Source organism: Drosophila miranda, chromosome 2 (assembly GCF_003369915.1).
Source record: "Drosophila miranda strain MSH22 chromosome 2, D.miranda_PacBio2.1, whole genome shotgun sequence".
NCBI lineage: Eukaryota > Metazoa > Arthropoda > Insecta > Diptera > Drosophilidae > Drosophila > Drosophila miranda.
Genome location: NC_046675.1, coordinates 14,156,818 through 14,175,899, shown reverse-complemented (window position 1 = coordinate 14,175,899; position 19,082 = coordinate 14,156,818). Strand labels below are relative to the sequence as shown.

The 19,082-nt window shown below is 46.9% G+C and overlaps 6 protein-coding genes and 1 long non-coding RNA gene across 11 annotated transcripts; 3 read left to right on the top strand and 4 right to left on the bottom strand.

Annotated features, from left to right (window-relative positions):
• Positions 1–169: 169 nt before the first annotated feature.
• On the bottom strand, positions 170–1,440 carry LOC108154179. Its single transcript, XR_001774939.2, has 2 exons — positions 422–1,440; positions 170–360 (listed from the first exon to the last, which is right to left on the bottom strand). It is a non-coding gene; the product is annotated as an uncharacterized LOC108154179 (long non-coding RNA).
• A 499-nt stretch (positions 1,441–1,939) lies between these two features.
• LOC108154170 (L-dopachrome tautomerase yellow-f2-like) lies at positions 1,940–5,361 on the top strand. Its single transcript, XM_033388386.1, has 4 exons — positions 1,940–2,220; positions 2,286–2,678; positions 4,332–4,987; positions 5,203–5,361. The coding sequence occupies exons 1-4, from the start codon at positions 2,028–2,030 to the stop codon at positions 5,341–5,343; spliced, it is 1,383 nt and encodes a 460-aa protein (XP_033244277.1). The 5' UTR covers positions 1,940–2,027; the 3' UTR covers positions 5,344–5,361.
• A 7-nt stretch (positions 5,362–5,368) lies between these two features.
• Positions 5,369–11,179, bottom strand: LOC108154168. Its single transcript, XM_017284330.2, has 8 exons — positions 10,781–11,179; positions 10,490–10,710; positions 9,775–10,373; positions 9,657–9,708; positions 7,001–8,569; positions 6,792–6,933; positions 6,575–6,733; positions 5,369–6,512 (listed from the first exon to the last, which is right to left on the bottom strand). The coding sequence occupies exons 1-8, from the start codon at positions 10,955–10,957 to the stop codon at positions 6,297–6,299; spliced, it is 3,135 nt and encodes a 1,044-aa protein (XP_017139819.2). The 5' UTR covers positions 10,958–11,179; the 3' UTR covers positions 5,369–6,296.
• Positions 8,610–13,552, top strand: LOC108154171. The gene is made up of 2 exons (XM_033388387.1): positions 8,610–9,647; positions 13,474–13,552. The coding sequence occupies exon 1, from the start codon at positions 8,660–8,662 to the stop codon at positions 9,629–9,631; it is 972 nt and encodes a 323-aa protein (XP_033244278.1). The 5' UTR covers positions 8,610–8,659; the 3' UTR covers positions 9,632–9,647; positions 13,474–13,552.
• On the bottom strand, positions 11,611–15,003 carry LOC117186969. 3 transcript variants are annotated; one of them, XM_033388415.1, is made up of 6 exons: positions 14,608–15,002; positions 14,317–14,537; positions 13,601–14,200; positions 13,483–13,534; positions 12,229–12,369; positions 11,611–12,162 (listed from the first exon to the last, which is right to left on the bottom strand). In XM_033388415.1, the coding sequence occupies exons 3-5, from the start codon at positions 13,884–13,886 to the stop codon at positions 12,348–12,350; spliced, it is 360 nt and encodes a 119-aa protein (XP_033244306.1). In that variant the 5' UTR covers positions 13,887–14,200; positions 14,317–14,537; positions 14,608–15,002; the 3' UTR covers positions 11,611–12,162; positions 12,229–12,347. The 3 variants fall into 3 exon arrangements, with proteins under 3 accessions (XP_033244306.1, XP_033244305.1, XP_033244307.1); XM_033388414.1 differs by lacking the exons at positions 11,611–12,162; positions 12,229–12,369; positions 13,483–13,534 and having other exon boundaries at positions 13,902–14,200; positions 14,608–15,000; XM_033388416.1 differs by lacking the exons at positions 11,611–12,162; positions 12,229–12,369; positions 13,483–13,534; positions 14,317–14,537 and having other exon boundaries at positions 13,902–14,200; positions 14,608–15,003.
• Positions 12,993–17,462, top strand: LOC117186959. Its single transcript, XM_033388395.1, has 2 exons — positions 12,993–13,442; positions 17,311–17,462. The coding sequence occupies exons 1-2, from the start codon at positions 13,017–13,019 to the stop codon at positions 17,365–17,367; spliced, it is 483 nt and encodes a 160-aa protein (XP_033244286.1). The 5' UTR covers positions 12,993–13,016; the 3' UTR covers positions 17,368–17,462.
• LOC117186971 lies at positions 15,442–18,913 on the bottom strand. Of its 3 annotated transcripts, XM_033388418.1 has the most exons (6): positions 18,518–18,910; positions 18,227–18,447; positions 17,511–18,111; positions 17,393–17,444; positions 16,095–16,238; positions 15,442–16,035 (listed from the first exon to the last, which is right to left on the bottom strand). In XM_033388418.1, exons 3-5 carry the CDS (start codon positions 17,794–17,796, stop codon positions 16,217–16,219), a joined length of 360 nt encoding a protein of 119 aa, XP_033244309.1. In that variant the 5' UTR covers positions 17,797–18,111; positions 18,227–18,447; positions 18,518–18,910; the 3' UTR covers positions 15,442–16,035; positions 16,095–16,216. The 3 variants fall into 3 exon arrangements, with proteins under 3 accessions (XP_033244309.1, XP_033244308.1, XP_033244310.1); XM_033388417.1 differs by lacking the exons at positions 15,442–16,035; positions 16,095–16,238; positions 17,393–17,444 and having other exon boundaries at positions 18,019–18,111; positions 18,518–18,909; XM_033388419.1 differs by lacking the exons at positions 15,442–16,035; positions 16,095–16,238; positions 17,393–17,444; positions 18,227–18,447 and having other exon boundaries at positions 18,019–18,111; positions 18,518–18,913.
• Between the last annotated feature and the right edge of the window lie 169 nt (positions 18,914–19,082).

Sequence of the window (19,082 nt, the reverse complement as noted above, 5' to 3'; positions counted from 1 at the left end):
ACGCTTAGCTCTGTACTTTCCCAGCAGTACTGGGAACTAATTCGGATGTGGCGATATCACCACTTCCTAACAGACCAGGGGTACTTTCTTTACTAACCCATAACAATGCACACAAACACCAAATCGTTTACCCCCAAACTAGTGAAATGGGTACTCGTCTAGTAGCTAGTGCAATGGGTACCCCATCTAGTAGGTTAATAATCTGCATTTCCTTTATTTAAATTTTTATTCCATTTTTATTTTTAAATTTACTTAATTTAGGTTCTGCTGTTCGCGGTGGTGCTATTTTTTTTTGCAGCTGAAGGGCCTTCCTGAGCTGTACTTCAGCTGATCCAGTCCCTGCATCTACAGTTATGGCATCTATAAATATAAAATGCAGGTATAATAGGCATACAATAAACCAAAAAACAAATAAGCCTACCAATCAAAACTCCATAAAAGTTCTTGCAAATTTTAATGGAGATAAAGGCCACCATCAGTTTTAACTATTTCATGATTTTTTTGCGCAGTGTACTTATAAAATGGCGCGACTTGCAAACTATTTCTGTTTAATACCCGAACTCTACAGCGCAGTCTCGCTGGGCCTATGGCCTATGCTCTTTTAAATCTTCACTTAAGCTCACTTTATTCTCACTTGCTTCATTTATTATTTCAACGTCACTTTCCATTTTTTCATTTTCTTCGATTTCCTCTCTTATTTCGCGGCCTTCAACTTTTTCTATTTTACTGCACGACACTGTTTCTCCGCTAGCACGATGAAGTTTGGCCGCATATTTGTCTCTTATTTCCTTTTTGAGCCTACGCAAATGCCGTTTGCTATACATTTTTAATTAAAGGCTTTTCCTTACTGTTTAAATTTAAATAATTATAATAACTTGATCAGCCGCACAAAGAACATTCCAGCAATGAAATGATACAAAAAATAAAAGGGAAAGGAAAAGAGCAGGACAGCATAATTTTTAGCTACCTACTCTCTTCATTTTTTTCTCATGCTTTTCGTTTCTTCGTCTACTGGTGAGACGTTGCATCCCAACCGAACTAGTTCGGTGGCTGGTGCGCGGTGGGTTGTAAAGTATACAGAGCAACATTTTTTGTGTCTTCTTTGAGTGGTTCGGCGTTCGTTTACCATAGGGCTAGTTCGGAAAGTACCCATGTAGGAACCAGCCAAATAGGTAGTTCTTGTATAAATATCCTGATCCCGCTCACAATTCTTCGTCTCTTTAATAAGACTATAAGCTGCAAAATTTCGCTGTGATAGCTTTGAAACAGAGTTTCTGGTTTTATTGGAGCCTACGATGACGAAACAAATTTTCAATTCTATAACATCCTTTTCCCCAGGGTATGCGGAATGTTGCTCATTGGATGTTGCCAATGGTTAAATAAGCCAATTGTTGCAGGGAAATTACTCTGATGAAAAATTTCTCCACGAAGAGAGGATTTCCAACCACAAAATAGAGAGCAAATCCCAAACAAAAGAGAGCAAGTCCCACCAAACTTGAGCGCCAAATAGAAATTGTTTGAAAGTGAATGAGCGACAAGGATTTAAATGCAATCAATTGGAATAAATGATGCACGGAAGTACGATTTGAGAGAGCGAAACTTCAAAAAACCTGCGTATGGAAGATTCTAAACCCTTTGTTCCTGGTCGTCGCAATTGCTTTTGTGTGTGTGTGCGCTGCTCAAGTGTTGCAGTGCAATCGAAAATGGCAATCGAATTATTGTTGTTATCGATTCACAGAATCACTCTCAGAATTCAAATTCAAATGGCGCGCCAATTTCCGTTGCCGTTCCAGAGAATATAATATAGAATAAATATTAAAACCGGTTCGATGGCTCTCAGAGCACACATAAAATATTCTCTTATCAAATATATTAAACTTTTGAGATGGGCGCACGTAATAGTTCCAATATGGGGAATGGATGGAATGGATGCGACTTTTGTCAGTCTCAATTCTCAGCCGGCCGAGGCGGATTCTGGAGCTTAACGAGTTATTTTTACAATTAAACGGAGTAGCGTATAGAGTACCATGCTATCTTCACACTTACTCATCTGCCTAATCTGGTGGTCGCACTTTGTATTTATTGTGCAAGGTGATGGCATGATTGAGGTTTTCAAATGGAAGCAGATGGACTTTTACAATCGCGGAGATGGTCGCCATAACGTTGAAGCTAATCAGGGCCACCAGGGCAGCAGCAGGCCCGATAGGCCATACAATTCCGGTAGCTCAGATAACCCGAATGAATGGAAAAATGGAACTAATTTGTATTCTACTTTAATTTACTAGCTCCGGTAGTGTTTCCAGGAAAGTACTCCCGTCTAAAACGTGAAAGTTTCACCTCCCGCGACACCCCCCTCGGCGTTAGTTCACGCATTGGGAGCAATGATAATGCTAATGCTCCGTACATTCCCTACAATAACGTACCGATGGGCGCCACACATTTCCGGGGACGCCTCTTCGTCACGATGCCCAGGCGGCGTGTCGGCATCCCGTCGACCTTGAACTACATCGACATGACGCGCGACGCCAGAGAGCGAAGCCCCAAGCTGCACGCCTATCCAAATTTCGCACTGAACCAGTTTAATGAGAGTTCGCAGAATCTGGTCTCTGTCTATAGGACCACCGTAGATGACTGCCAGCGTTTATGGTTCATTGACACCGGAATGCTGGAGTATCCAAGTAAGTTGATCATCTCTCTGCCCCCCAATCGTTTGCATTTCGTGTTTATCGCATCCCCTCCTGGAGTGCCGTGCCCAATTACGTTTACGTTTCTCATTACACACCCAACCTTTGTGTTGTGCCGAAAGCTCAATTATCGGTGCCATTTGCATTGAAATTGATTTATGAGACAGACACCAATCGGTTAGGTGTAGTGTTATAGCTGATAGTAATTGTAGACACGGTCGTCGTTCCCTTGCCTTACCTTGGGGGTGCATTATAAATTCAAACATATTTATACCCAGTGCGGGGGTACTAATGGAAGCCATTCTATTGGGTGATCCATCTAGTGTAATGTTCGTTCAGAATTAAGTCTTTTATTAACCATTTGGAATAGATAATTTGTCAGATATCAATGCAAAAACAATGCCACTTTGGTCAAACTTTTTAATTGAAAGTTATTGCTAGGAAATTCCCTAGAAAGCGGATATCTTATGGTATCCATAGATCGCTTTAGCGTTTTAGATAATTATTACCTTATTACCCTACCCTATTTTCAAACGAGCGAATCTTACTGGAAGGGAGAGAGAGACCTCTTCTTAGTACAAACCGGATATGAAAATCTCACTAATCTCACGGGGAGAGACCTATGTAGATGTGGAGAGGGAGACCTCCGGGCGTGAAAACTCCCATTTAAGTGCTCATCCATGCTGGGAGAGAGCTTGTGAGCGTGTAAACAAGGCAGGACAGTCAGAGGGAAACTAATTTTATTGAATTTGGGTATATTATTTACCCTATCGCTAGGGTTTTCATGAATTTGGTAGATAGCTAATTTTGATTCATGATTTTGAGTTGGTTGCTTCATCCCTTATATTCTCTGAGACCTACGGCTTTAAGCGGAACGGACAGACATACATACATGATTACACATATCGATGTGGAGATTAGTTATAAATTTATAGTACCCAACATATATATAGTTAAATATGTGACACTTCAGTTTAAGTTTTAAAAAAGGTTTTATTCTTTCACTTAAACTTAGCGTACATTGGTTAGTTATTTCCCCGACGATGACGGAATTAACTTTGGTTGATTCGGTTTGGGATTCGGATTTGGATTCGGAGGCGTTGGCTTCGACTTCGGCTTCGGAGATGGAGTACGTGACGCGATCGATATGTGGGAAAGCCGGCTTTTGATGAAAGGCTTCCGCTGCGTATGATCGGTGTTGCATTACTTGGGGGTGGCTGAGAATAGGGCCTCTGATTGGTCAGCTAGGATGGTGTGATTCTTGAGAATCGATTAGTAATTGATCTCTGAAGAGTGGCGTGATTCTGGTGCGGCTGGATTCTAGTGCGGCTGGATTCTAGTGCGGCATCTATTGTTTTATGTTCAACTTCCAGTTTAGGGTGTTTGTTTACATTGCCTGCAATCGGCTACGCGTGGTCCATTTCGAGCGTGAGATTGTTTATGAGGGTTCGAAGCTGAGGGTGTCGTATTGTTTATAGTATTGTGGGTGCAGGGTAATAGACATAGACAAGGGTATGCGGAGCATGGACTATAGATATGTCACAATATGTATATTTCATTTTTGGATTCGTCGGACAGGACTCGATACCAGTCTCGAGTAAAAGACCTTTTTTGTACTTTTAATCGATTTACTTCTTTCGGCTTCAGATAACCGCCAGCAAATCCGGCGTCCCAGCATTTGGATTGTCGACCTCAAAACTGATCGGGTGATCAAACGCTTTGAGATTCCCGAAAGCCTTGTGGAGACTGGTCGGGGCTTGGCCAGTATCACCATCGATGTGCAACCCAACAAGTGTGGCGAGGCGTTTGCCTACATTCCGGATCTGGTCTACCGGCGCCTGTACGTGTACCATCTGTCGGACGATCGGATTTGGGCCTTCGAGCACAACTACTTCAACTTTGATCCACTGGCTGGCGACCTGAACATTGGCGGCCAGTCGTTCCGATGGGACGATGGCATCTTCTCCACCACACTGGGGCCACGGCAGCCGGACGGGAGTCGCGACGTCTACTTCCATCCGATGGCCAGCACAAACGAGTTCGTTGTCTCCACTCGCGTGCTGCAGCTGGAATCGAATTCGGCACGGGCCGATCATGGCAGTGATTTCCGGGTGCTGGGCGGCCGCGGTCCGTCCACGCAGTCGACAATGCACGAGTACGATCCGCGCACTGGGGTGATCTTCTTCGCTGAAATACAGAAGAACGGAGTTGGATGCTGGAAGACCAGCAAACCCTTCTCGGTGCAGAACCATGGCACAGTCGACTCGAATGCCAGCGATATGATTTATCCCAGCGATTTGACGGTATGAAGTGGTTGTTCCAAAGACAATTTAGTAGGAAGCTGCGTAACGTCCATACATTTCAGTGGGACACAGACTTTTAAAGACTGAGGTTTGAGCTGGCAGTCAGTCTCTCTCTTAACATGTTGTTTAAATTCTAGAAAATAGCGTTCAATAGCCATTTATATTGTCTTTGGTTGTTGCCTTGCTCCTTGCTTTAATTTGTTAATTTTTTGTAGATCGATGACGAGGGCACCATTTGGATGATGTCCAACTCCATGCCCATCTTTATATACTCCACGCTGGACACGGATGTCTACAATTTCCGGATCTGGAGGCAGTCGACTTCGAAGGCTAAACGCGGCACCGTCTGTGAGTGATTGAAATTAACGAGCAATGTACATATGTGTGTGGAATTGCTTTAATGAATGTAATGGAAATTACCCACTCAACTGGAAACTTATTTGTTTTTACATATACATATGTATAAAATATAAAATAAATCAAAAAGCATTAAACAACAAATACATGTACTGTTTAAAATTGCCTAAATTTGAGTACTCGTTTTTATCACATCTTAAAAGTTACGCAGATGCTTATGTCTTTTTACACGAATCAAGTGGAAAACATTAAAGAAAACATCAAACAATCAATCAATCAATCAAAACAAAATCAGAGGCACTCTAATATTGCATAAGGATACTAAGTTGCACAGGTTTTTTTATAATACGCGTCTAGAACTATATAGATTCTATATATCTGGAATCTGGACCAAAAATATATCAAATTATTATCTTAAATACTTGTGTAAATTTCTCATAATGTCGCATCCAAACGTAATCGAGGTGTAAATTTTGGTAACTTTTCAAAGTGTCAGCTATATGGTATATATATATATATATATATGATCAATTTGTATATGATATATATGTATATATGAGTTTATATAAAAATTTGCAAAAATATATAGGTTTTTTTTGTTTTTGTTTGCTTTTTGTTAGTTCTGCACTAAGTTTAGTCCTTTAAGTAGTCCTTTGTCGTTCACAGTATGTGTATAAAATGATTCTACATATACGAGTTGACTATATAGTGGTTCCATTCACGTTCTAAATGGAATGGAATTGGAATTGGAGTTGGTATTGGAATGATTACTGGCCCAGCATATAACAGTTTCGAGTTGCTTCATAGCTACACATAAATAATATATATATCAATTCGATTGGCCACACAGCCTCCCCCCACAGCGTGCAGGACTCGACTATTTTCTTGGACGTTATTATGCAATGACTGCACCATCAATGGGCCCATGCGACACCAGGCAGCAGGGCAGAAACTACTGCACTAGATAGTCCTTATAGCCACGCAGTGACTTGAGTTGCTTCTTCAGCTTGGTTATCAAATCCGACGGCTGCACCAATATTGATATGTCGCGCCCCACCGAATTGAGGCGGTCGCGTATCTCCAGGTCCTTGAAGAACAAATTGAGCGGCCTTCCATTGATCTCGGTGAGCATCCAGAAGGTCAAGGCAATTCCATCGCACGATTGGGTCTATTCGAAAGACGAAATTCCAGTTTAGTGAGGCATTCTAAGGCATAGACATTCTACGTTACCTTTGGCGGCAGTCCGTGACGAGCGGCCAAGCTGTTGGGCACCACATCCACAATCGTTGAGGTATTGCCATCACGAATGAGGCCCAGACACTGACCCTCGCGATCACGGCGTATGGCATACGCCCGACCAAAGGGAATGCGACGCAGCAGCACCTCGACCTGTTTGATCGATAATAAAACGCTTAGAAAAGATTCAACGAGACAAGAAAAAACTTACAAAGAGAGTATTGGTGTTCCTAATGATCTTGTTGGCCTCTGTTGCGCTGCTAATGCTCACGCCTGCTATGGAGAGCAGCTGGTCGCCGATGTGCAGAGCATTGTATAGCACCGGATGCTCTTTTTGCTTCCAACCCGCAATCCTGCAAACAACCCCCAAGGAATGCAATATAGTGTAACTGCAAACACTTTTAAGATGCTCATACATACCATACACCCCCGAAGGCTTCCACCCAGGCAATGGAACCCACGCAATCCTTGCGCCGCAGATTCAGGCGCACTCCTCCCGGATGCATGATCTCGCGTCGCAGCTGCATCACCTGTTGCTCGCGCAGGGTTAGTCGCTTGTTGGGCGATTGCTGGATTGCTGCGGTGTTCGGATTCGTGCTAGGCGAGGCGGCGCCCTGAGGTGGCGGTTGCATTCGAAACCCGCCCCGTCCTGGGGTAAATTGTTCATTGTTGTTGGCGTTCCGTTCGTTCCGTTGAGTGTTCGGCTGCGTGGCACCTGCAGCACCTGCATTACGCTGCAGAGGAGCCTGGGCATCTGAGGTGGACGAGCTGCGCCTGCGCTGCTCTTGACTGTCAGCAGCAATGGCGGCCGCATTGCTTCGATAAGCAGGCGTGTCCGCGCTTGCGCTGGCCTGCTGTTCGATATTGTTGTTGGCCGCGCTCGTTGTTTTCGACGACGGCTTGCCCCTCAGCGGGGTGTTGAGCATCTTCAGATAGTGGAAGTCGCGCCGACTGGGTCGCGAACTAATGACCAGCTCGGTCAGGCCTCGGGTCAGCTGTGGCATGGTGCGACCAGAGCTCGTTGCAGGCTGGGCCGCGGGCGAGGCAATGCGACGGCGCGGCAGGGCCGGACTGCCATTGGGCTGCAACGGCGTGGGATGTGGAGGCTGGCTTGGAGTTTGAGTTTGAGCCTGAAGAACGCTTGAGCTGATCGCTCCCCGCTCTGTATCCTGGGTCCTGGTTGGGCTACTGCTGCTGATGGGTATGCTGGAGGAGAGGAACACCTTCTCGTAGTGCACGTTGCCGCTGATTATCGAGTCGCTGGTCTGTTCGCTGTTGACGCTGATGTTCGTGATGCCCGAGGTGTTGGCGCTGAGGATTATCTTCTTGCTGAGCTTTGGCGTCGTCTGCGGTTTGGCGGCGATATTCGCGGCACTTCCGCTTGGCGCTGTCGCTGCCATTGGAGATGTCGAAGATGGATAGCAAGTGCCGTATACAGCCACCGTGGTGGCCTCTCCATCGCTCATCACCTTCACCTTTGTGGTGTTTGTATTGGCGTTTGCATTGGAAGCCACCTGTGGGGCTGGGGCATTGGAAGCACTCTGTTTTACGGGCGTCGTATAGGTGTTACTGCTGCTGCTGGGCTGTTGGCCCAGCACTTGAATGGTACTGGCATTGGACGGAATGATTTGTACGTTGCTTTTATACTCGTGTTGCGGTTGTGCTTGAGATTGTTGCGGGTCCAGCTGCAGCTGCGGTTGTGGACGTTGCTGCTGCTTCTGATTGCCACTCGCCGTCTTCGTCTTGACACCGACTTCGGGAAAGCGGAAGATTTCGGCTATTATACTGTTGTTCTTGGGCGGCAATTCGGGCGGCCGTTCCAGGCCGTTACTTGGATTCGATACTTGAATGATTGTTATGTTGTCCTGAGGCTCATCGGCTCCTGTTTCAGGGACGCCGCTGCTTGCGGCTTGAGACATAAGTGGTTTCCGTGCCATCCTTTTTGATTTATCAGCTGCTCCAGCAGACATGGAGCGGGATGTTTGGGGTCTAGAAATTAAGAAAGCAGCTTGCCCTTTAGTCAAAAGTCAAATACACTCGATATATAAATAAATACATATCTAAGCACACAAATCAGACATGATAATTCCCGCGGAAACGCTGGACGAGATGTATGTGAAGGAAGTGAACAACATTGCCAAGATGATCGTTAAATTGCCAGCCAGAGACCACTTAGTTCCAACATGCACTCGCTGGTTAAACATCTTCCATAACGCCTCGCCCGAGTTTAGGTTCGAGCGCAATTGGATGCTGCTGCAGCTCCACACACAGCTGAACAGGAAAAGCAACATTGGCTATCCCTTCACGGATCCAACCAGCTTCCACATGGATTTGCGCGCACTAATGCAGCGCAGCGATGAGATGAGAGAGTCGAATGACGTGGATGACGACAATCTGGAGTCGGGGGTCAGCCCAGAAAAGAGCACCATCTCGATGAGCGAGTTGGACAGCGATATACATGAGCGCAACCAGCAATTGTTAAAGGAAAATGCTGCTTTGCGCAGCGAGCTGAAGAAACTGCAGGGTCTTGAAGACGAGCTTCAGCAGCGAAAACATAAATTAAAGAAAATGGAGATGGAGACGAGGGATGCGGAAGAAGATATGCAAATACTCGCCTCCTCCGCCACTATGGCTCTCAAACTGCTGTGCACCAAAGAAGATGCCAATGCGAAGAGCCAATTCTTTAAGACCTTGTTCAGTCCGTTGGGTCAGGACGAGAAAGATTTGGCGCAAGTGGAGAAGCTTGACACGATGTTCGATACGCTATTGCGTGACTCCATCAATGGCTATAAGCAAAAACAACGCGACCTGGTGGTGCAGGAAGTTAGCGTAAAGTACGACAATGTTGTCGCCGACTCCATCGAGCATTATGGCAAGATTATGGAGCGAAAACTCGTCGCCCAGGAAAAAGAGCTGGCCCAGTCCGCCCTGAGGTACCTGGAGGTGCTCCGCAAGCACTTCGTCTGGAAGTACATGGGCAACGACAGCACAAAGGAGGCTGTCCTCAAGTTCTTGAAGCGGAGCTGCCAGCAGATGTCGGAGATTTTGTAAAAAGGGAGAGTCCTGGGTATTTTACCTGGGTATTAGGCGTTCACATTGCAGCATATGTTCCAGATTTAAGATTTGATCTGCAATTTGCAAAAACATTTATATTTGTTATATGTTTTCTATGGGTGCGCAGAGGCTCTTCTTACCCGCAGAGGCACGCTGTGCTGTGGCTGCCACAACATCGACCCGCACGCCATTGTCCGTGAGGACGCAGGCCCTTCGGAGAAGAGGCGACAGGAATTCATCATCAGAGAGGTTCACGTCCGCATCACTGGCAGAGTTCAATTGCTGGGGCTCATCGGTGGCCTGCTCCTCGTCTTCGGGTCTATTGGGGAGCACTGACGCCGTCGCGGTCTCGCTTACTTGCTCGCTGTAGGTGCTAATGGGATCGGAGAGCATGTTGAGCAGATGCTGGGTCAATGTGTTGGACATGGCTGTGGCTGGTGGTACTGCAGCCGCAGTTGGAACCGGAGTGGAAGCAGGACTTAAGGCTGCCTGTTCACTTGCTGGCAGATGATGCTGCGTCTGCGGGTGCGGTTGATGAGCAGCAACGACACGCTCCACTCCCGGCACTAGGGCCGCCGGCACTGGGGGGGGCGGCGGCAGCGGGGATGTGGGATCCCGTGTGGGCAGCAAGGGGGCGCGAACTTCAGGTAACTTTGTGTAGAGGTTTTCGCGCGGCGACAGAATTTTCATTTCGCGCAACTTCGAACGCAGCGTTTCCACCCATTCTTGCATAATTTCCCTGTGAACGAAACGAAACGAAACCGAAAGTGAATTGTGTTTGGGCAACAGAAAAGCAATAGCAATAGCAATTATTTCCCCGTCTGTGCCTGCGTGCGTGCGGCATGGCTAGCTTACCATGACACGGCATGAAAGCGCAACACTTCATTGCTAAGCGTTACAACAAATTCAAACTCGTGCGAATTGGGGATCAGGGCGTGCGATATGTGCAGCGTCTCCCGCAATGACACCGCCCACTCTGGCATGTGGCCGGCTGCCTGGCGCGGCTCTGCATAGCCCTCCAGCAGGGCCTCCGTGTCATCGTGCACGCAGAACACCACCCAGCTGCACTCTGATTTCTGCAAAAGCAAGGTCATTCAGTAATTAATTCGTGTCTCAATGATTGAGGGGCTCCGCTCAGCGACCTACCTTGGGTCCGACGGTTAGTTTCTTTCCATCGGTCGTCAGTCTTTTCAACCACGTATTCTTGTGTATTTCGCGAAACTGGGCGCCGCTTATGGCCCCGACTCCCGTTGCGCCAGAGCTAACGCCCGACGGAGGTGCAGGTGCGTTTGAGTTCGCAGGTGCTGCAGCCGCCGCAGCCATATCCCCAGGGCCAGTCCCGTGGCAACGTTGCTCTCGATGCGATGGCTACAATGCTGGAAATGCGGATCGGGTGCTCAATTTGCATGCTTTGGGCCTATCACTTTAATCAATCTCACATTTCACACAATTTCAGTGCAAAATTTCTGCATTTTCTTAGACAACAACAAAAAATCAACCAAACGACGACGCCATGTTTGCAGTGTGACCGCGGACTTTTCGATAAAATATACCGTCCGATTCTCAGAAATATACCAAAATATACCGTCTCATTTTATAAATATACCGTAAATACACAGACGAAATCAACTTCTATTATACATATTCCTCGATTTTGATCTTCCGTCGAATATTACTAGCTATATAGAACATTTAGCCACGCCCACATATTTTTATACGATTGATGAATCAATTTTCTACTTGACTGGTTTATTTTAAACACTTGCTTTTATTGGATTTCTATACCTTCTTCTTAAATGTACATTTAAAAATTAAATTTTGTACAGCTCCTATAGGTTTTGAGTATTCTGTCAGACTAGAAATATTGTATGTAGCTTCACAGGTCTCTTGTCGCAGATTTTCATTGTGACTGCCAGATAATGAACCCTTTGTTACCACCACCCTCTCCCACTTCCGCATACAATGAAACCATCAAGTTCGTCTGACTCCAGCTTTATTACTCTTGGCAGCCGGCATCCAGTTTCTGCAAATCACCGAGGAGGTGGTCATATAAAAGCGTCGGAGAAGGCTCGTAGCAAAGCCTCGAAAGTCTCCACTCGAAAGCGTGCAGATCGCCTCGGAGGACTCGCGTCGCGCCTCCGGCAGTAGCTCCTCTCCTGCTTCCTTTTTATTTATCTTTGGCGGTGGCATTCCTCTTCGATGGAAGTATTGGGCCTGCTTTTGCTTGCTGTAACGGAATATCCAACATCTTGTGGTGATTTTTTTTTTATGCCATCCATTTTAGAGATTTTTGCAATATGTCGTAAACTACATATTACAAAAATCTCTAAAATGGTTGGCATTAATAAAAAATCACCTGAAGATGATGCAAATACTGTAAGAGCAAACAAGAGCAAGCACAAAACTTCCATCAAGAAGGGCTGCCATCGCCAAGGATTGATCCACAAAAAGCAGGAGAAACGCTAGTCGTCGCTGGTCCGACAAAAATGACTGGCTGTCATCATCAGCAGAACAGAAAGGTGCAGTACCTAATAAAATGGGAGAGAATAAGTCAAATAAGACAACAAATTTTTATAAATTAACATTTAGTTAACCTTTTTAGATTCGACGAACATGGGCCATCGCTCAGCAGGATGTTCCACAACGCGGTCCACAGCAAGGACTGCAACAGGGGACGCCGCAGGGTCCGCAGGACCCACAGCCGACGCAGCGTCTACAAAGTCCAAAGTATGAACCTTAAATTATAAACAAAATTTTAATTATTTTTCAAAACGTTTTTTTTTTTTTACAAATTTTTTTACTTTTTAACTGGAATCCAAAAACACAACACTAAAAATTAAACAAGAAATTTCAATGTTCACTCTACTGCTCCTGATTTCAGACTGACGAGATATATAAAACAAACATGTTTCCATTTTTTCCAAGAGTTTGAACTGACTCAAGGCCAATGTGATGATATTTATTTAAACAGTTCAACGACTGTTCATTATTTCCAACATGCACTCGCTGGTTAAACATCTTCCAAAGCGCCTCGCCCGAGGTTAGGTTCGAGCGCAATTGGATGCTGCTGCAGCTCCACACACAGCTGAACAGGAAAAGCAACATTGGCTATCCCTTCACGGATCCAACCAGCTTCCACATGGATTTGCGCGCACTAATGCAGCGCAGCGATGAGATGAGAGAGTCGAATGACGTGGATGACGACAATCTGGAGTCGGGGGTCAGCCCAGAAAAGAGCACCATCTCGATGAGCGAGTTGGACAGCGATATACATGAGCGCAACCAGCAATTGTTAAAGGAAAATGCTGCTTTGCGCAGCGAGCTGAAGAAACTGCAGGGTCTTGAAGACGAGCTTTAGCAGCGAAAACATAAATTAAAGAAAATGGAGATGGAGACGAGGGATGCGGAAGAAGATATGCAAATACTCGCCTCCTCCGCCACTATGGCTCTCAAACTGCTGTGCACCAAAGAAGATGCCAATGCGAAGAGCCAATTCTTTAAGACCTTGTTCAGTCCGTTGGGTCAGGACGAGAAAGATTTGGCGCAAGTGGAGAAGCTTGACACGATGTTCGATACGCTATTGCGTGACTCCATCAATGGCTATAAGCAAAAACAACGCGACCTGGTGGTGCAGGAAGTTAGCGTAAAGTACGACAATGTTGTCGCCGACTCCATCGAGCATTATGGCAAGATTATGGAGCGAAAACTCGTCGCCCAGGAAAAAGAGCTGGCCCAGTCCGCCCTGAGGTACCTGGAGGTGCTCCGCAAGCACTTCGTCTGGAAGTACATGGGCAACGACAGCACAAAGGAGGATGTCCTCAAGTTCTTGAGAGTCCTGGGTATTTTACCTGGGTATTAGGCGTTCACATTGCAGCATATGTTCCAGATTTAAGATTTGATCTGCAATTTGCAAAAACATTTATATTTGTTATATGTTTTCTATGGGTGCGCAGAGGCTCTTCTTACCCGCAGAGGCACGCTGTGCTGTGGCTGCCACAACATCGACCCGCACGCCATTGTCCGTGAGGACGCAGGCCCTTCGGAGAAGAGGCGACAGGAATTCATCATCAGAGAGGTTCACGTCCGCATCACTGGCAGAGTTCAATTGCTGGGGCTCATCGGTGGCCTGCTCCTCGTCTTCGGGTCTATTGGGGGGCACTGACGCCGTCGCGGTCTCGCTTATTTGCTCTCTGTAGGTGCTAATGGGATCGGAGAGCATGTTGAGCAGATGCTGGGTCAATGTGTTGGACATGGCTGTGGCTGGTGGTACTGCAGCCGCAGTTGGAACCGGAGTGGAAGCAGGACTTGAGGCTGCCTGTTCACTTGCTGGCAGATGATGCTGCGTCTGCGGGTGCGGTTGATGAGCAGCAACGACACGCTCCACTCCCGGCACTAGGGCCGCCGGCACTGGGGGGGCGGCGGCAGCGGGGATGTGGGATCCCGTGTGGGCAGCAAGGGGGCGCGAACTTCAGGTAACTTTGTTTAGAGGTTTTCGCGCGGCGACAGAATTTTCATTTCGCGCAACTTCGAACGCAGCGTTTCCACCCATTCTTGCATTCTTGCACCCTGTGAACGAAACGAAACGAAACCGAAAGTGAATTGTGTTTGGGCAACAGAAAAGCAATAGCAATAGCAATTATTTCCCCGTCTGTGCCTGCGTGCGTGCGGCATGGCTAGCTTACCATGACACGGCATGAAAGCGCAACACTTCATTGCTAAGCGTTACAACAAATTCAAACTCGTGCGAATTGGGGATCAGGGCGTGCGATATGTGCAGCGTCTCCCGCAATGACACCGCCCACTCTGGCATGTGGCCGGCTGCCTGGCGCGGCTCTGCATAGCCCTCCAGCAGGGCCTCCGTGTCATCGTGCACGCAGAACACCACCCAGCTGCACTCTGATTTCTGCAAAAGCAAGGTCATTCAGTAATTAATTCGTGTCTCAATGATTGAGGGGCTCCGCTCAGCGACCTACCTTGGGTCCGACGGTTAGTTTCTTTCCATCGGTCGTCAGTCTTTTCAACCACGTATTCTTGTGTATTTCGCGAAACTGGGCGCCGCTTATGGCCCCGACTCCCGTTGCGCCAGAGCTAACGCCCGACGGAGGTGCAGGTGCGTTTGAGTTCGCAGGTGCTGCAGCCGCCGCAGCCATATCCCCAGGGCCAGTCCCGTGGCAACGTTGCTCTCGATGCGATGGCTACAATGCTGGAAATGCGGATCGGGTGCTCAATTTGCATGCTTTGGGCCTATCACTTTAATCAATCTCACATTTCACACAATTTCAGTGCAAAATTTCTGCATTTTCTTAGACAACAACAAAAAATCAACCAAACGACGACGCCATGTTTGCAGTGTGACCGCGGACTTTTCGATAAAATATACCGTCCGATTCTCAGAAATATACCAAAATATACCGTCTCATTTTATAAATATACCGTAAATACACAGACGAAATCAACTTCTATTATACATATTCCTCGATTTTGATCTTCCGTCGAATATTACTAGCTATATAGAACATTTAGCCACGCCCACATATTTTTATACGATTGATGAATCAATTTTCTACTTGACTGGTTTATTTTAAACACTTGCTCTTATTGGATTTCTACACCCTTTCTTCTTAAATGTACATTTAAAAATTAAATTTTGTACAGCTCCTATAGGTTTTGAGTATTCTGTCAGACTAGAAATATTGTATGTAGCTTCATAAGTTTCTTGTCGCAGATTTTCATTGTGACACTGCCAGATAATGAACCCTTTGTTACCACCACCCTCTCCCACTTCCGCATACAATGAAACCATCAAGTTCGTCTGACTCCAGCTTTATTACTCTTGGCAGCCGGCATCCAGTTTCTGCAAATCACCGAGGAGGTGGTCATATAAAAGCGTCGGAGAAGGCTCGTAGCAAAGCCTCGAAAGTCTCCACTCGAAAGCGTGCAGATCGCAACGCCCTTACTGTAGGCTCAATCTGGTCGTGGAGCCACCACGCATCATCAAGTCGTCGGCCGCCGTCTCCTCGGCCTCGGAGGACTCGCGTCGCGCCTCCGGCAGTAGCTCCTCTCCTGCTTCCTTTTTATCTATCTTTGGCGGTGGCATTCCTCTTCGATGGAAGTATTGGGCCTGCTTTTGCTTGCTGTAACGGAATATCCAACATCTTGTGGTGATTTTTTTTTTATGCCATCCATTTTAGAGATTTTTGCAATATGTCGTAAACTACATATTACAAAAATCTCTAAAATGGTTGGCATTAATAAAAAATCACCTGAAGATGATGCAAATAACGTAAGAGCAAACAAGAGAAAGCACAAAACTGCCATCAAGAAGGGCTGCCATCGCCAAGGATTGATCCACAAAAAGCAGGAGAAACGCTAGTCGTCGCTGGTCCGACAAAAATGACTGGCTGGCATCATCATAAGTCAAATAAGACAACAAATTTTTATAAATTAACATTTAGTTAACCTTTTTAGATTCGACGAACATGGGCCATCGCTCAGCAGGATGTTCCACAACGCGGTCCACAGCAAGGACTGCAACAGGGGCCGCCGCAGGGTCCGCAGGACCCACAGCCGACGCAGCACAGTCTACAAAGTCCAAAGTATGAACCTTAAATTATAAACAAAATTTTAATTATTTTTCAAAACGTTTTTTTTTTTTACAAATTTTTTTACTTTTTAACTGGAATCCAAAAACACAACACTAAAAATTAAACAAGAAATTTCAATGTTCACTCTACTGCTCCTGATTTCAGACTGACGAGATATATAAAACAAACATGTTTCCATTTTTTCCAAGAGTTTGAACTGACTCAAGGCCAATGTGATGATATTTATTTAAACAGTTCAACGACTGTTCATTATTTCCAACATGCACTCGCTGGTTAAACATCTTCCATAACGCCTCGCCCGAGGTTAGGTTCGAGCGCAATTGGATGCTGCTGCAGCTCCACACACAGCTGAACAGGAAAAGCAACATTGGCTATCCCTTCACGGATCCAACCAGCTTCCACATGGATTTGCGCGCACTAATGCAGCGCAGCGATGAGATGAGAGAGTCGAATGACGTGGATGACGACAATCTGGAGTCGGGGGTCAGCCCAGAAAAGAGCACCATCTCGATGAGCGAGTTGGACAGCGATATACATGAGCGCAACCAGCAATTGTTAAAGGAAAATGCTGCTTTGCGCAGCGAGCTGAAGAAACTGCAGGGTCTTGAAGACGAGCTTCAGCAGCGAAAACATAAATTAAAGAAAATGGAGATGGAGACGAGGGATGCGGAAGAAGATATGCAAATACTCGCCTCCTCCGCCACTATGGCTCTCAAACTGCTGTGCACCAAAGAAGATGCCAATGCGAAGAGCCAATTCTTTAAGACCTTGTTCAGTCCGTTGGGTCAGGACGAGAAAGATTTGGCGCAAGTGGAGAAGCTTGACACGATGTTCGATACGCTATTGCGTGACTCCATCAATGGCTATAAGCAAAAACAACGCGACCTGGTGGTGCAGGAAGTTAGCGTAAAGTACGACAATGTTGTCGCCGACTCCATCGAGCATTATGGCAAGATTATGGAGCGAAAACTCGTCGCCCAGGAAAAAGAGCTGGCCCAGTCCGCCCTGAGGTACCTGGAGGTGCTCCGCAAGCACTTCGTCTGGAAGTACATGGGCAACGACAGCACAAAGGAGGCTGTCCTCAAGTTCTTGAAGCGGAGCTGCCAGCAGATGTCGGAGATTTTGTAAAAAGGGAGAGTCCTGGGTATTTTACCTGGGTATTAGGCGTTCACATTGCAGCATATGTTCCAGATTTAAGATTTGATCTGCAATTTGCAAAAACATTTATATTTGTTATATGTTTTCTATGGGTGCGCAGAGGCTCTTCTTACCCGCAGAGGCACGCTGTGCTGTGGCTGCCACAACATCGACCCGCACGCCATTGTCCGTGAGGACGCAGGCCCTTCGGAGAAGAGGCGACAGGAATTCATCATCAGAGAGGTTCACGTCCGCATCACTGGCAGAGTTCAATTGCTGGGGCTCATCGGTGGCCTGCTCCTCGTCTTCGGGTCTATTGGGGAGCACTGACGCCGTCGCGGTCTCGCTTACTTGCTCGCTGTAGGTGCTAATGGGATCGGAGAGCATGTTGAGCAGATGCTGGGTCAATGTGTTGGACATGGCTGTGGCTGGTGGTACTGCAGCCGCAGTTGGAACCGGAGTGGAAGCAGGACTTAAGGCTGCCTGTTCACTTGCTGGCAGATGATGCTGCGTCTGCGGGTGCGGTTGATGAGCAGCAACGACACGCTCCACTCCCGGCACTAGGGCCGCCGGCACTGGGGGGGGCGGCGGCAGCGGGGATGTGGGATCCCGTGTGGGCAGCAAGGGGGCGCGAACTTCAGGTAACTTTGTTTAGAGGTTTTCGCGCGGCGACAGAATTTTCATTTCGCGCAACTTCGAACGCAGCGTTTCCACCCATTCTTGCATTCTTGCACCCTGTGAACGAAACGAAACGAAACCGAAAGTGAATTGTGTTTGGGCAACAGAAAAGCAATAGCAATAGAATTATTTCCCCGTCTGTGCCTGCGTGCGTGCGGCATGGCTAGCTTACCATGACACGGCATGAAAGCGCAACACTTCATTGCTAAGCGTTACAACAAATTCAAACTCGTGCGAATTGGGGATCAGGGCGTGCGATATGTGCAGCGTCTCCCGCAATGACACCGCCCACTCTGGCATGTGGCCGGCTGCCTGGCGCGGCTCTGCATAGCCCTCCAGCAGGGCCTCCGTGTCATCGTGCACGCAGAACACCACCCAGCTGCACTCTGATTTCTGCAAAAGCAAGGTCATTCAGTAATTAATTCGTGTCTCAATGATTGAGGGGCTCCGCTCAGCGACCTACCTTGGGTCCGACGGTTAGTTTCTTTCCATCGGTCGTCAGTCTTTTCAACCACGTATTCTTGTGTATTTCGCGAAACTGGGCGCCGCTTATGGCCCCGACTCCCGTTGCGCCAGAGCTAACGCCCGACGGAGGTGCAGGTGCGTTTGAGTTCGCAGGTGCTGCAGCCGCCGCAGCCATATCCCCAGGGCCAGTCCCGTGGCAACGTTGCTCTCGATGCGATGGCTACAATGCTGGAAATGCGGATCGGGTGCTCAATTTGCATGCTTTGGGCCTATCACTTTAATCAATCTCACATTTCACACAATTTCAGTGCAAAATTTCTGCATTTTCTTAGACAACAACAAAAAATCAACCAAACGACGACGCCATGTTTGCAGTGTGACCGCGGACTTTTCGATAAAATATACCGTCCGATTCTCAGAAATATACCAAAATATACCGTCTCATTTTAAAAATATACCGTAAATACACAGACGAAATCAACTTCTATTATACATATTCCTCGATTTTGATCTTCCGTCGAATATTACTAGCTATATAGAACATTTAGCCACGCCCACATATT